General features: G+C 36.6%; 1 protein-coding gene across 1 annotated transcript in view; it reads right to left on the minus strand.

Annotated features, from left to right (window-relative positions):
• Positions 1 to 16,756, minus strand: part of USH2A (usherin) — an 870,853-nt gene that overhangs the window by 204,103 nt on the left and 649,994 nt on the right. Inside the window, exons 49-50 of the mRNA XM_089312189.1 lie at positions 8,236 to 8,434; positions 4,448 to 4,616 (exon numbers count right to left, since the gene is read on the minus strand). Of these exons, the coding sequence (XP_089168315.1) occupies positions 4,448 to 4,616; positions 8,236 to 8,434 (368 nt within the window). The remainder of the gene's footprint in view (positions 1 to 4,447; positions 4,617 to 8,235; positions 8,435 to 16,756) is intronic.

The following is a 16,756-nucleotide window of genomic DNA, read 5'->3' on the forward strand; positions in this document are numbered from 1 at the left end:
AAGGACCCTGGGGGCCAGTGCTGTGGCACAGTAGGCTAATCCTCCGCCTGCAGTGCCGGCATGCCATATGGGCGAAGGTGCTAGTTGAGGCTGCCCCTCTTCCAATCCAGCTCTCTGCGATGGCTTGGGAAAGCACTGGAGGATGGCCCAGGTGCTTGGGCCCCTGCACCCACATGGGAGACCGGGAGGAAGCACCTGGCTCCTGCTTTGGATTGGTGCAGCTCCAGCCATTGTGGCCATCTGGGGAGTGAACCAGCGATTGGAAGACCTCTCTCTTTCCCTCTACTGTCTGTAACTCTATCTCTCAAATAAATAAATACAATCTAAAAAAAAAAAAAAAGAAAAAGAAAGGACTCTGTAAATGGTATCTTTAAAGTAAAGGGAATTTAGTGAATTTTCCATGTTGATGCTATCAGAGGCCTATAAGGAGGAATGAGCTTATTGTCAACAGTGAAGTTCCTGGTTTGTTCCATTCACCTGGGTAAAAGGATTCTCCTATTTAGTCTGAAAAGTACACCGTGTTCTTCATTGCAAAGTTGAACATAAACAAATGTGTTGCACGGTCTAGGGCAGCATCAATTAATTAAACATCTCAGAACAAAATGGCCTTAGAGGAGTGTACATGTCTATGTTGGGGGAAACCAACAATTTTTTTAGTCTTTTTTTGAGTAAAACAAATGCTAATTGATGTACTATTTGAGTCAAATTTCCCTGAATCCTTCAGAATCTTATTCAGTTCCTGACAGAAGAAAAAGCTTCATAAAAAGATATGTGTATTATATCAATGAGAAATAAAACTGATTTTTTTCCTCAAAAAAACAGGCTATTAAACATAAAATACAAGGACCAGTCACCTTCTCATTAACCTCTCAAAATGAATCTATTTCAAGTCTGGCTTGAAAATGTTTTCTCTCTAAAAGCTATCATGCAGTCTAACAGTTAATTGTTATTCTTATCAAAGAATGACCCACATTAACATCTAGTGGGGGGCATTAGCATATTTATAAAAAATTGAGGGATGAACACTCTTGTCTCTGCTGTTCTTTGTTATGGGGTGCTAGGGAGAAAAGTTACTAGGAAAAACTGAAGTAAATATTAGTAAGCAATATTGTGGACTCATCTTTACACATCTCATCCCTGAACTGGCAGAGTACTGATAGGGTTTTAATTGCATTGAGATACAAGATGGTTTGAAGTCACTATGCTTTCTTGCTTGATGTAAACAGCCTTAAACTAGTTAACAAAAAGCCAGAGCTGAGGACAAAGTCACAAGATAATCTCTTCATTTTGGTACACTGAGATTAATGATTGGAGTAAAACACTCTCTTTGATTATTCCAGGAGACTGTATTTTTTCCCTCTTGACACCATGGTAGGAGTTTTCTAATACTGTGAAAAATGAACTACTTAAAAAAGAATTCAAATGTGAGGTTTGTGCCGCAGTTTACTAGACATTTTAATGCTTCATTTCTAAGTGAGCATGAACAGGAGAAGACTTCCAAAAAATAACTGGAACAATGAATTACAGATAAGTTTATTTTGGTGGGAAAATTTTGAAATCTATGCACAGTTTTTTCATAATATGCATTTCCATGGACTTTCTAGAGACTTTTTATATATGTCTGGCTGGCAATGAAGAGTTCAAAAATTTCTTTTTAAAGGGTTTTTTATAATATCAATAAATGATTTACAGACTTCCATGGCTTATTTTCACATTGAGGGACAAGTGTTAAATTTTATTTTAAAATAGTAGTACATTTTGATCTTACTTCTCAGTCAGATCCTTAGTTCTCAGTGTTAGGATTCCAAAGGGACAGTCAAATCTCCCAAGTGAACAGTAGTCATATATTTGAACAAGAAATTCTGATTAATTTTAAGAGACAGAAAATATTTTTCAGATCCTTAAGAGTTTGTGGTAAATCAAAATCAAACACTTTAATGACTTATAAATTAAAACATCATTATTTAGTTCTCTGCTAGACTTCCAGAACAGCTGGGCCTCTATTGTCTACCAGTATTAACAATGGTAAAAGCTGCACAAGGAATATCCATTTTATCTCTTTAACTATAATCTTTAAGATTATTGTTTTCAGGGGAAAGGATGATAGGAACCATAGATGAACCTCCACAAATGCAAATTATTTTGAGAGTAAAGCATTGACTACATTTGATTAATTGCTAGCACTGTGAGCTTTACTATAAGGAAGTGAATCCTTTTCTATAAAATTGCTACTTCCAACAATGTATTTTTGTTGCAGAACAACCCTCCAAACTAGTCGGAGGTGTTGTTTTAGAACCCCAAACCTGGGTCCCCTAGCCTGAAGTGCAGAGTGCCAATCACTATCATCAGGGTGGCAGAAAAAAAGCAGGTGTTTATTACAAAGTGTAAGTAAGGAGTAAGGAGCTGGGCTGCTATTGGTTAATTCCAGGGCTCCTTAAATACTGAAACTGGGGCTGAGAGGTGCATGTTCAGATGGTGTCCAAGTTCCTGATTGGTCAGTGGTGCTCATGACCTTCCTTGGATTGGTCAGTGATGCTGTGTTCTTTAAGGGAATTTTTATGATGGCCAAGTGGGCTTCAGTTGGTCTAGGGGATTACATGTAAGTGGTAGTTACCTTCTGCCTCAGACCTGGAATTTCCCTGTCAAGACCTGGAATTCCCCTAAACAAACCTTTCTGAACAACACTGGCCAACACGGTTGTATCTGTTGGAGAAGCAAATGATTTCTTGAATCTGGTGATTAGAACTTTGTCAGGCCAGCTGTATCATTCTCCGAATTCAGCAAATTCCTCTTGACAAAGGACAGGCACGGACCTACCTTTACATTATAGGGTTTTTATTCTCAGTTTCTTACTTGGAGTATCTGATTAATTTGGAATTATTCAATTATGAAAACTTTTTTTTTTTTTTTTTTTTTTTTTTTGCTGGGGAATCTAGTACAATGGTAGATTTTTTTCTATGAGTTATCAGGGAAAATGATACTAGTTATTTCCCTTGAACATGCTTGCAAAGTATATTCAAGGTATATATTGAATATACTTGTAAAGCATATTAACTACACCTTCCTTTTTTGCTGCAGCATTTTGAAAAAGAGACACTGGGTAAGATGATTTCTCATTTCACATAGCTTGGATTGGATATACTTTTCCAGGATTAAAAAGTAACTGGTCATCTTAGAAATAAAAAACTTTGGAAGTCTAGAACAGTCCTTTAAAAAAAGTTAACACAAAAACTTGTGGGTGCTGGTGTAATGGCACAGAGAGTTAGGCAACACTGGTGTCTCATGGGGTCATCGGTTTGAATCCTGGCCACTCCACTTCCCATCCAGCTCCCTGCTAATGCAGCTGGGAAAGCAGCCAAAGATGGACCAAGCACTTGGGTCCCTGGTACCCACTTGAGAGACCCTGATGGAGTTCCAGGCTCCTGGCTTTAGCCAGGCCCAGCCCTGGCCATTGCAGCCATTTGGGGAGTAAATCAGCAGATGGAAGATTTCCGTCTGTCTCTCTTGCTCACTCTCTCCTTCTCTCTCTATAACTCTGCCTTGAAATAAATAAAATAAATCTTTTAAAACAAAAAAAACCAAGAAACTTGTTAATACTTGCTTTCATGTTCTAGTTAAAGAGGCAGTAAAGTACTCAAAAGAACAGAGTTTGGAGAGACACTCCTATGGTAGCATTTCCGTTCTTCCTCTGAAGGGCACCTCTTTGAATCAGAATATGTTATTGATACTGGTTCCTAACCTATGAACCTCAGACAAAATGCCAATTTCCTAGGTTGTGAACACAATTATGTGTAAAACATTCAATGGACCCAGCCAGAGTCTTGATATTTTATAAATGCCATTCAGTATTAGCCTATTCTTAATTAGATTCACTGGGTGTTGTTTTACATGGTTGGAGTTTGGAGAAACATTGGTAATTCAATAGGCCAAAAGACAGGAAAAAAAAGGGTGGAAAAATCTCTGCTGCTCTTTACTGCACTCTTCCTTTCTCTGTTACAGAATTGTGACAGGAGATGGCAGTGGACTGGGACTCCTAGATAAATGAGATTTCCGCTTAGACTCCACCCAGGAACAATGCATTTGCAGTTGGCAATATAAATGGAGGAAGTGAAGGAATGTTTCATGGAGTGGAACAATGCAGATTTGGTGGTGAAAATATTTAGCTATGTGAATAAAAGAAAGATAGAAAATAAAGGGAATTAATCAGTTCTCCAGGTATATTTCCATTTGCAGTAGCTATAGAAAGCTATGCATTCCTTTTCTTTTAGTAATACCTAGTTATAGCTCAACAAAGCTAAAAGACGAAATGATACTCAAAGCAGGCAACTGGCTATGTTCTTGTGGTTCAACTGTGGGAGAAGCACTTGATATTATTCACTGACTTGAGTCACACTATTGTCTTTTCAGTTTCCCCAAATTGTTGGGAACTCCTGGAAATGACTCTCACCTGGCTGGATTCTGGCATAATACCCAAAGCAGCAGTGATGATCTGGTTGTGCCTCTCGAATTCGGCCACCACAGCACACTCCAGTTGAATTGAAAATGAATGGGATGTACTTCTCTTCACAGCAGCCGTATCCAGGCTGGAGGTCATACAGAACTCCACTACAACACACCTGAAAGTTTGAAAACAGTTTTAAAGAAATATTTAATTTAATTAAATAATTTAATATTTAGATTGATTAAGAGTATTAGGTCACTTTATCCCAAAGTGGTATGCTTATTTTCTCATAATGCTTTTTTCTGAGATATTATTCAGATTACATCGATTTGACAAAATGCATTTTTCAACATCAAATTCCATAAGCTACTTGATACAATGCAGCTTCACTTTTTAGCCTTTAGCCATGCTTTGTGTTCTTTTATAATATTCTATAAATATGAATTATCTTTTGAATGTCAATGCTTCCAATGTAACAATGTTTAGAATTGCAAATGAACAATTTCCTTCATATGTATGTTTTTATTTTAATGATTGTTTAATTTGAAAACACCACATCTACAGAAACTGTCTCTCATTGATCCTTCTTTATTTTTTTAAATAAATTGCATTTTCTTTATAACTTATATGATCACTTATTTATGAACTCAATCTTCAGACAAAGCAATCTCAATATCCAACATTTACATTTGTGTATATATATATATGTATATGTGTGTATATATATATAAATATATCTCGCAGGCCACCACATTAAAAAAGGAAATTTATATGGAAATTAATTTTGAAAAGCCCTTTTAACTCTGTGTTTCTCCAGGAGCTGTGGAAGAAATTATGTGCTTGAACAATCAAATAATTATTTGCATGCTCACTTGAGGTCTGAGAGACTGACACACGCTGTACAGACAACAAATCAAACATTGAATAGTTGCTGAAACATAGCCTTAGAACCTATATTTGGGATAAGTTACATAATTAGATAGATGCCTCCAGTGGCATGCAAAATAAATTGTTATTTAAGTGGTGTGTTTTCTTTTCGTTCCTTGGTACCTCCAGTGTATACTGCATTTGAATCAAGTTCAACACAGAAGTGTAGAATGTAGAGTCTCTAAGTCTTCCACAGCACCACCAACTTAGTACTTCATTTTCAAAAATCATCTAAGGCTGGTGCTGCGGCTCACTAGGCTAATCCTCCACCCGCAGCGCCGGCATTCTGGGTTCTAGTCCCGGTTGGGGCACCAGATTCTGTCCCTGGTTGCGCCTCTTCCAGTCCAGCTCTCTGCTGTGGCCCAGGAGTGCAGTGGAGGATGGCCCAAGTACTTGGGCCCTGCACCCCATGGGAGACAAGAAGTACCTGGCTCCTGGCTTCGGATCAGCGCGGTGCGCCCGCCACAGCGAGCTGGCCGCAGCGGCCATTGTGGGGTAAACCAACGGAAAAGGAAGACCTTTCTCTCTGTCTCTCTCTCTCACTAACTCTGCCTGTCAAAAAAAAAGTCATCTAAAAGCAAAAATTTTGACTTTTCAATTCAAAGTCTATCCTTGTGGTTTCTTAAACCAATTTAAATGAATTTCTTTTGTGGGGTTTAGGTAATAGCAATGAGGATCCAAAGTTTGTCTAATTTCAGGGATACAGTGGGTGATTCCTTCCTCCAATACCATATTCTGAGTGAAAAGCTGATTTTGAAGAGTTAGGCAAAAAGTCGCCTTTATGTATTTATTTCAGGTTTAGGAAAGTATCTTCATCTGGTTTTATATCAGGGACCTAAAATCTTGTAACCTGTTGTGTAATCTTGAAGTATTTGTTAAAGTCCCATTTGTGTAATAGTGTGCTGCTGTACATTTAAGCGATCTGGGTTTTTTCCTTCAGCAAGCTATCTAGTACATATTCTCTTTTGAAATTATCCCTCAAATATCTATTTAGTGATGGGCATTAGGATAGTTTCACTTCTATCCTTTCATTATCAATGCATTGTCAGGTTCCTTCCTTCAGCTATGGGAACCATGTGTTAGAAACATTTTCAAGCAATTACTTCTTTTAGGAGGTCTCCCAAGAAACAAACTAGTTCCTAGTCCTCTAATTCAGTCTTCAAAGTTAGTTGTCTCCAGATACATGAATGGAAATTTCAGTAACTTGCGAGCTGACTCACAGGAAACTCATCTTTACACAGGTGGCCATTCCTTACTAGAAGGTTTGCAAAGCAATTTTTTAATCTTAGGATGCTCTTAGTGTGTTGCCTGGACCAGTGGAGGACACATCATATGGGAACATGTTAATAAAATAGAAATGCTTGTGTTTCTGATCTATTGTATTAGAATCTCTGGGGGTAGGACCTGGGCAATCTGTTTTTTAAGAAGCCTACAAGTCTGATCTCCACTGGGATTTGAGGACCATGGTCATAACCACAGGGTAAAGTTGTTGTAAGAATTTTGGGTCAATTTAGACTGAATATATCAAGCTTTAGGCAAATATGCTCTATTATACTCTATTAATATTTTTCTTCACCATAAGATAGGTATATTTTAATTTAATATTGACCTTTCAGGAGCATTTATCCTTGGATGGTTTTAAAATAAACTAATATTGAGACTTTATCTTTCCTGGTTTTATTCTATTTTGCTTCAATTTCACCACTGCTAGTTTACAGGTAAAACTGTTATCAAATCCATTATACAAACTTAAACTATTATGTTATGTTTTGGGCCAGGATCAGTTTTTATTTTGCAGAAACACATTGTTTCTGCACAGGACAAACTTTAAATCATTGACTCTCATACCGGTACAATTCTCTACTTGCCAGGTTCACATTAGCAAATCCACATTAAAATGATAGAAGCAAAAATTGTAAAAATCCTTAAACAATTACAGTATAAATTTTGTATTTTTCCCAGCGTCTTTTCAAGTTTTCTTTCTCTTTCATGGAAAATATTTTTCATAGGCCCAAATTCCCATACTTTACCTTTCAGAAATTCTAAATTTAATTTTATTTCAGAAAAGTATGTTCATCATATATAAGTGCATATATAAGGATACAAAATGATGTAAAACGTAAGCATAATGACAATTTTGGAGACTCAGTGTCCAAAAGGAAGTACAGTTGGTAACTGTTCTCCATGCTTTTCTTAGATGATAACTTTTAACCATAGTAATTTGTGTTTTGATCCACATTTTTTCAAAAACTCACTTTTAAAATTACTGTGTTCTTTTGCAGTGAGTTTTATCAATTTAAGACTAGCTTAGTCATTGAATGTATGATGTGGTTGACAAATAGGAACATTATTTCATGATATGAAATCTTACCTGCAAACTAAGGATTTCCTGCATAGTTTGTCAATAAAAGCCATTTACAAACTCCTCTGTCTGGCTACATTATTGATCTGATTCCTAAACAGCAACTAATAAGAACATTAATCTACAAATGACCATAATTCTAAAATATTTCTGACAAAAGTGTAGTTCACAGTTACTCATCAGTGTCAGGTAAACAAACACCTATTTGTCGCTGAATGGATTTTTTGGTAAAGAAATTTCATCACTCAATCAATTGCAAATTTGGGAGGTTCCTTATCATTTTAATAAACTCATATTTCCCATGAATATAATGAAAAATGAGGTGGCCAAAATGCTCTTGATGAGAGGAATTTTATAAACATCCTTCTTTTTCTCCATAAGGTCTTCATGAAAGGGTAGTAGAAATAGCAGGAAGCACCATGCTGTAAGAAGTAAGTTATTTGACCTTGAGTTCTTAGTGAGAAAAACACAATTTCTTCTCTGAACAGTTTTTAAAAAAATTTACCTTAGTTTCAGGAGAATAGCAAATGTGTCCACATATATCTAAAGGTTTCTGACACTCTACTGCTTTGCATAGCTCTGCGTTATGGTCCTCCATTAACTTCTGGGTTTGAGAGCATGAAAACAATGTTTTTCTTAAGATATCATATCCAAGAATGATGCCATTTGGCTTCCCTGGAGATACCCAATCAATGTGAAGGGATCTGCAACAGAGAGAGTAATCAATACTTCTGAAAAAGATAAAATTTTACATTCCTATCATCAGCCTCATCTCCTTTTGAATTAATCTCCCAGATTGTTCAGGTCTATTCTATCAATAATTTCTTGACTTAAAAGTGTTCAGCAGGGGCAGGCATTTAGCTTAGCAGTTAAGGCACTGGTTAAGATGCCCATGTCCTATATTAGAGTGCCCAGTTTTAAGTTGCTGTGGCTCCTGACTCCAGCTTCCCGGTTACGTGAACCTTGGGAGACAGGGGTGATGACCCAAGAAATTGGGTTTCCTACCATCCACTTGGGAGACCTGGATTGTGTTCCTGGCTCTCAGCTTCAGGCCAGCTGAGCACAGGCTACTGTGGGCATTTTTGGAACAAACCAGTGATGGGAGCTTCTCTTTCTCTCTGTTTCTCTCTGCCTCTCAAAAAATGAAGTAGCATAAATAGATACTAACAAAGATAAAGGGGCTTATGAAAGTTTGTGGAAAGTAGAATTAAAAATGTGCATTTCCTAGGAATTTTTGTATGTGTGTCTGTATGTACATACACATAGATTTGTATATATTCTAAGCTATTTCTGACACAGGTAGAGTTTACAGTCATATATGTTGCTACCATGTGTTTGAGAATCAATCAAAACTGTTTCAGCTTTTGGGAGATAACACCTGAGATAAGTCCAGTGGACTCTCACTTTGAGTTTCAGAGATAATAAGAAAGTGCCATCCTTTGTGGCTAATCAACAGAACATTTGGTTTGTTAGGCAAAGACAAGACACAAATTAAACATCACTTGTTAGATAGGGTGAAAATTAGAATGTGTGGCAAGCTTAATCCCTACCTCTACCTACCTTCTCCTTTGCCTTAACTCGGCTAGGGCCAGTGATGTGAACTAATGATAGCTACTCAAAGAGATGCACTGGAAGACTGCTAGGGTTTCCCATGAAAGTGCCTAGGGATTTTTGCTTTCTTGACACAACTGTCACTTTCCCCTTTCCTCTTTCTCTCTGCTTAACATGTCTGCAACTTCAGCAGCAATCTTGAAGTCACATGAGAAAGGCAGTAGGCATCACAAAGATGGCACTATGCTATCTGGTCTTGCTGAATCACTGTCAACAACCATCTACTTCTAGAAGAATTTACCTAAGTCTCTGTTGCTGGTGGGTTTTGTTATTTGCAACTTAAGTAAATGTGCAAATTCATAAATTCTAATTTTACTGTCATCAAATGTATTTTATTTCAATATATATTAAGTTTTGACTCAATTTAGATTTCTCCAACAGCTTTTTAACTAATATGGTAAGATATATTTGTGATCAGAAATACAGGAATTGGAGATTCCCATAACAAATACTTTAATATCATTTCATTCTTAAATACAATTTTTGATGTTAAAAATTTAAGTCACAATTTCATTTTAAACCCAAGTGTGTGTGTGTGGTGGGTATTTCTGAGGCTAGGAGAGTTTGATATATACAATGAGGGTATAGCTTCTGACGAACCTGTTACTGCATTTTCAGTCACCTATTCACATTTCATTTGCTATAGTGAATGAGTTCCTATCACAGACTGTTCAGAAAGAAGTAAACCCTAAACAAAATGATTTACTCACAGAACTTTAATTTTGCACTTAGGGTTCCTTGCCAGAAAATCTTGCCTAGATCATACATTTTTACTCTCTTTTTAGTATTTTCATAGTAATCTCTAAAAGCAGGTAGTAGGTAAGGATTTTTAATAAAGTTTCTTATAAAGATTTGAATGTGGTATGTTCTTGCAACATTGGCATAGCAAGGGAAAACATCTCTGCAAAGCACAAAGCAATTGTCAAAATGATTATTTTTTGTTTACTGTTTTTTAAAAAGAGTGGAACTCTGACATTCACATGAATTCCTTTTTTCATCACTCTAGAATTTTCAGCCACCACAATTAATCAATCAATCACACATAGTTATAGGACTATTTTTTTTTTACCTATAAAACATTCTAGTGGATACTTTGGAGAAAAACACACACCAGTCTTGTCCCTATACTTCAAATATCTCAAAATAATTTCCATCGACTACTTTTCTACTTTTCTATAAAACAATATTTTATTTTAATGAGAAATATAACTTTGTAGAACAAATTACTGGATCCTATCAGAATTTCAAGTGACATCACATATTAGGAATTCAATTAAGCCCAAACATTTACATTAAAAACAGCAGTCAAGATAAACCTTGACATTTTAATAGACTGCTAAAATTATTTCATTTTTCTTGGGGTACAAATATAACAATTCAGTAATAAGACTATAGACAGAAAATTGTCACCTATGAGAGAACAGTTTCATAGATGATTTGTATAGTGATTATTATTCTAAAGTCTTTATCTAACTCTCAGAGTTAATTCCATATTCTATAAATACCTCTTTTGTATTCATTTGTAATCAACTGCGGAAAAGACTACATTTAAGTGATATTCAAGAGTGTGACATCCACAAAAGTTGGTGAACTAAAGTGTAAAAAATACAATTTATGGCATCATGCCATTGTGACTTCTTTTTATTGTGCAATGTAACTACTGAGAGAGTATCTAAATCTTTAGTGCAAAATGAATGATTTTGCTTTTGAAAGTTTTAATTATTTGCACAAGTAAATGTTCAAGGAAGAACAGTATATTTAGCACCTGTAAATCTCTCAGTAGATTCAACTGGAGGAACACTGAAAATTCTTTTGGTTTCTGACTTGAAAATGAAAGATATCTCTGAGAAACATGTGCCATTATTAGCTGAATTAATGGTTCCACTGCTTTGATGTTTAAGAGTAAAATAGAAGGAACATTCTTTTATTTTTACTTTTTAAATAGATTTATTTATTTACTTGAAAGGAAGTTACAGAGATAGAGATAGAGGTGGAGGTGGAGGTAGGGGTGGACGTCGATACAGAAATTGAGATGGAGACAGAGACGGAGACAGAGACAGAGACAGAGACAGAGATAGAGATAGTTGATCCTTACCAAATGGCTGCAATGGCCAGGGCTGGGCCAGGCCAAAGCCAGAAGCCTGTAATTCCATTTGGGTCTACCAAAGTGGGTGATAGGGCCCAAGCATTTTCCACTGCTTTCTCAGGTGCATTAAAAGGAGCTAGATCAGAAGTGGAGCAGCTGGGACTTGAACTGGTGCTCATTTGGGATGCTGGAATTGCAAGTGGTGGCTTAACCTGGTATACCACAACACCATCCCCAGAAGGAACAATCATAAACCCTAGGAATGCGGGTTAAATCCTGGGGAATACAACCTGAAGTTTTTGTTGTTGTTGTTGTTAGAGATCTGTACAAATCATAGACTCATATATAAATATACTATGAAATTTCAAGTGGATCTTTTTGGTAGATTTGTTCCTGAAATAATTACTAGAGTTTATTTAGCTCTCAGAGCACTAGAGACTGGTATTTATGCTATCATGCTAAAGCTTCTGATAAAAGCTATCTGTCTATACACATTTTGCTCCATGAACTCATTACGTGTTCAGTCATTCCAGTTGGAGTCAATTCTTTTAAAATCTATCATAATGTTTGTAAAATTGCTGTCCTTGTGTCATTTCTATTTCTTCTGTCCCTACCACATACCATTACAAACACTATCACAGCAGTCATCCTTTCCAATTGTCACTTCAAGAAGTGCAAGACACTAAGGGAGCTAGAAAGAGGAACAAGAAAATAATTTATCTCCTGCTTTTATACAGGAGAAGGCTAAAAATATTACAGGTCAGAAAGAATTATTATGATGAATTAGGGGTTCAAACTGCCATTATAACATTTTATTCTGGTATAACCATTTTGTCAAAATGTTCCTGTTTGGCCAAAGAAGTGAGAAACATCCATATATATCTTCATGGGTTAATCTAAATTAATATAGATTAAATAGCTTCAGATTCCCTGATCATATTTACATAGGTTTTTTTTAGTTCTCTTTAATTTGGTCACTTTTGTGAATTATTGATGTAGCACTCAAGTTATTTGATAGTATTCTGATAATTGTTATAAAAAATAACCAGGATACTTTCAATAAACATAGGACAAAATAAACATATTATGGCCAAAATTTCATTCATTGCTCTCAAGTCATCAAATATTTCATTATCCCACCAGGATGTTAAAAGTTTTAATAGGTAATAAATCAAAAAGCAAAACACATGTCCTTGAGTCATACAGTATATAAAATATACATACATGGAGCATGCGGAATGTTATAGAACAGAGTGAAACCAAGCATTGTGTAGTTCAGGCTACAAGTACTATGAGCACACACAAGTGAAAATCACTATGTTATAGACTAACCAAGGAAAGTGTCTTGGGAGAAGTGGGAGTGAATTTGGATTTGTGAATAAGGTCTTGTCCTAAGATTAATTTTTGGCAAGGCATAGATGAGTGAGGTTTCTTATGAGTCAAGTGTAGATTGTGAAAGACAGCTAGGCTTGAACTACCAGGGCAGTACATGGCTCAAGACAGTAGCCTTCTGGTATGAGGGAGCTCCAGTAGGGACAGTCCTTGGGATATTATGTTCTGTTGACATCAAGGAAATTAACTATAGAAAGCCACACTAGCTGTCAGGGAATTTGGCTATGTGGAGTTCCTCATGGGGACCTTTCAAGGTAAGTGTATGATGGAGAAAGCACCACTTGCTGTTCAGAAGGCTATGATTGTTACCCAGTGATGACAGTGAAATCATAACATTGGGAGGAGCATTTTAGGATGAAAGAGAATGGGAGAAAAATAGTAAGAAGGAAGAAAAGAGCAAGCTATAATCAAGTTAGGATGAGCAAAAAAAAAAAGCTACCAGTTAGAATGTCCATCCTATACCACAGGGCCTAGGTTTGAATCCTGGTTCCACTCCCAATTCCAGGTTCTTGCTAAAGTGTACCCTGGGAGGCAGCAGATGTCTCCCTACCAATCATATGCGGGACGCAGAATGAATTCCTGGCTCCTGCTTTGGTCTGACCCAGCCTCAGCCATTATAGGTATTTGGGAGAGTGAATCAGTGGATAGGTGCCTCTGCTGAGTTCTGCATTAAAATCAATCAATCTTAATCTCTCTCTTCTTCTCTCTTCCTCTCTTTCCCTTCCCTTCCCTTCCCGTGTATCAAATAAATAAAATAAATATCTTGATAGAGATGGAATATATTTCTAAATATTTGATCATGAGTCTTATTACCAAAGTGAGATTCATAACTAAAAATAATTTGAAAGTCATGAGATGTTCCTAAGAGGTATTCAAGAGTTGAGGGAAGGACAGCCGAAAGAGTATGTGTAAGACAATAAGTAGTATATAAGAAAGCACATTTGCTTTCTTCTTTGGGTCTAATTGAATCCAGACCACTCCAAGAACTAGTGATATAATCTAAACTGTTGAAAACATGAACTGGGTGGTGGTGGCAGAAATGGAGAGTAGCAACGTATGTGAGAAGATGCTCCAATGAAAAGACAAAGGCAGTGCATGAACTTTTCAAATTAAAGAAAATTCAAGGATACTTGTCCTTGATAATATGCAGAATGGTGGTGTATTTGCAAAAATGGATGTCAAAAATGATGAATTAGATGACAGTTAACTATTGAGATGCAAGGTAATTGGAGTGATGCTGGATAGCACAACAGAAAATCAATTAGCTACTGCTATATGGGACTAGAATTCAGGTAGAAAACTGGGCCAGAGGTCTTTGAGATTCAGTATGAGTAAAACCATACAAACGTTTGAAGTATCTGCACAGCAGGAGAGTCATTCTGTTGAGGATACCAGGATTAATGAGTGGTTTTACAATGGAAACAATACAAGAAACCAATGAATGTGGAGACAGCCTGGGACAAAAGTGCCAAGCAAAATCAAAATGAATTAGGGGAAAGTGCTGAGAGGCACTCAAAGCCACCTCAGGGCCCAAGGAGGAAGAGAAGGTAGAAAGAGTTTGAGAGAGAAGAGAAGGGGAGGAAACAGATGACAGAGTCAAGAGTGAGCTTTGCATTATGCAAGGTTGCCTTCAATAGACGAGTTTGGTAACCAGAACCTGTTGGCCACCAAAGCAATATTTCCTAAAAGCCAAGGTAGTCATAGGACTATTCACTGGATCTGCACAATAACACTAAATGTACTCCAAATTCTCTGCCAGGGGTTCTTCCCATGTTCTTTAAAAATCTTTAATTTTGCTTTATTCTCTAAAAATGTAAACAGAAAAGTCTGTTTCAAAGTAAGAGTTGTCTCCACTTGTCCATCTTGGAGATGGAGTGAGTGAGCTTAGAATACGATAAACAAAAAGGTGATTTGTCATTCTACCTACAGTACAATGGATTCCCTACTAACCAGGCAAACAAACAGAAAATATGCCCTTAAACTTTTTTTAAAAATAAAATTGCAAAATTATTACTTCAGTTTAAATTGTCATTTACTGGAAAAAAAAATCAGGAGGCGAAATCCAAGAACAGATCTCCTGATCATATAATGTCAGTGTATTGAAAATAGGAGCCCTGTGGTTTTAAACCTGGTGAGCCAAAAAGGGGAAAATATAAGTCCTGACCTCTTGCGCCATACTTTATACAAAATTAAGTAATTTGAAAATATAGGGGAGTTTATGAATTATGTTACTGAGTTCATCTTAATTTACAGAAATTTAGTTTATCCTGCTGTCATAATTTGGTATATAAAAATATCACTGATGTCATTCTGTATCTTGAGGCAAATTGCAAAACAATTATTTGTGAGTGTTACAAAGACATTATACCACAAACTCTCATAAATAACACAGGCCCAACTGATCTGGAACTGAAAAAACTGCCATGGTTCCAATTAAAGGCAATAAAAGACATGATCTGCATTCTCTGGTCCCCCCCCCCCCCCCCCCAGGCCTCATGCCTGGAAACCATCCATTTTGGAATACTATCAGTAATGTAATAAAACCTCTTTCTTGTTTATGTTCTTCTCTTAGATTTCCCCTTATGGAGACTAAATAAGTAAACTTCACAGACAGCTCTGTACTCAGGGAAGCTGTCAGCTTTGGTGTCTGTCATATTCCAATCAAAGCTGGAGTCAGCCAGCCATCTTCATCCAGCACAGTCTCTACATTCTCAAGGACCAGAATTAATGAATTAGCTATTGATTAAATTCCACTCTAGCAAATCCACCAAGGCAAATAAATGAACTAACCAGGGCACGTGTAGGCCATGGCCAGACAAGTCCGGGCTATCGATCAGTAGTTAGTATTCTTTGGGGATATAGAAGCAGCTGATGATAATATGACAAGGAAAACACACAGTAGAAGCAGAGTTTGTTTCTGCACAAGGAGCTGATAAAGGTAGAAGGGTCCACCTGATCTTTCTACATTTGTGTGCTGTGGCATCTCTGGTTTATATATAATGGGAACAACATGTGTAAGCCCTAGTACTACACACAATGTTGTGAAATGCAAGGCATAAATTATGGCTAAAGACAAGGATGAGTTGATGCACTCTATGCATATAATCAAACAGGCTGGTATGCAATCTGCATATGTTAGTAAAATATCTGAGAGATAAATTTTACTATTTCATGTTACCAAAAGCAAGCAAAGAATCTAAGAAATGTGTCTTAGAAACTAAATGATTTTTAAATACTAGTGAAGTAAATCAAGCCTACTGATAATTTTCTAGAAGGATTTCTTGTTTGATTTTGCATGTTGCTAATACAAAAGAGATTTTTTAAACCAAAATAGAAACATAATTAACAAGTATACATTGCCAGAAGTATAATGAGATTACACAAACAATAACACACACACAGGAGGCTAAGTGCTTTGGTGTTGGTGTAATTTTGATAAATAGCTTGGCAGTTTAAACCTGCTTGTTAGAACCTCGCCTTTGCACAATGCCACTCTGCTACAATGGATCATTTTAAAACAAGAAAGATTTTACATGCCAATATTTTTTTGTAAATTATTTATATCATGTTCTCTGACTGGGAGGGTCAGAGGAGGAATGTGGCCAAAGGCATTGAAATAAATAAAAAAAAAATTTGGCGGAGATGGACTCCCTATGCTGGCTATTATGGGGTGAGCCTGTTACAACTCATGTCTCCCACTGATCACAACCAAGAGTGAACAAATGACAGAAAGTAGCGATGTGAGAACTCTGAAAAGTGAACACTGGCGGGCAGATCAGAATGGAAGCTAAATTTCGAGAATGAATGTTATAGGGTAAGTTTCCATTTCTCTCCCCTTTCTTTATATCTTTGTTTAAAAAATAATTTTATTTATTTGAGAGGCAGACACTGGTGTGCTTCCCCAAATACCTGCAATAGCCAGGGATGGGCTAGGCTA

The sequence above is a fragment of the Oryctolagus cuniculus genome, chromosome 13, assembly GCF_051225735.1.
Source record: "Oryctolagus cuniculus isolate XC-2025 breed Fujian yellow rabbit chromosome 13, ASM5122573v1, whole genome shotgun sequence".
Lineage (NCBI taxonomy): Eukaryota > Metazoa > Chordata > Mammalia > Lagomorpha > Leporidae > Oryctolagus > Oryctolagus cuniculus.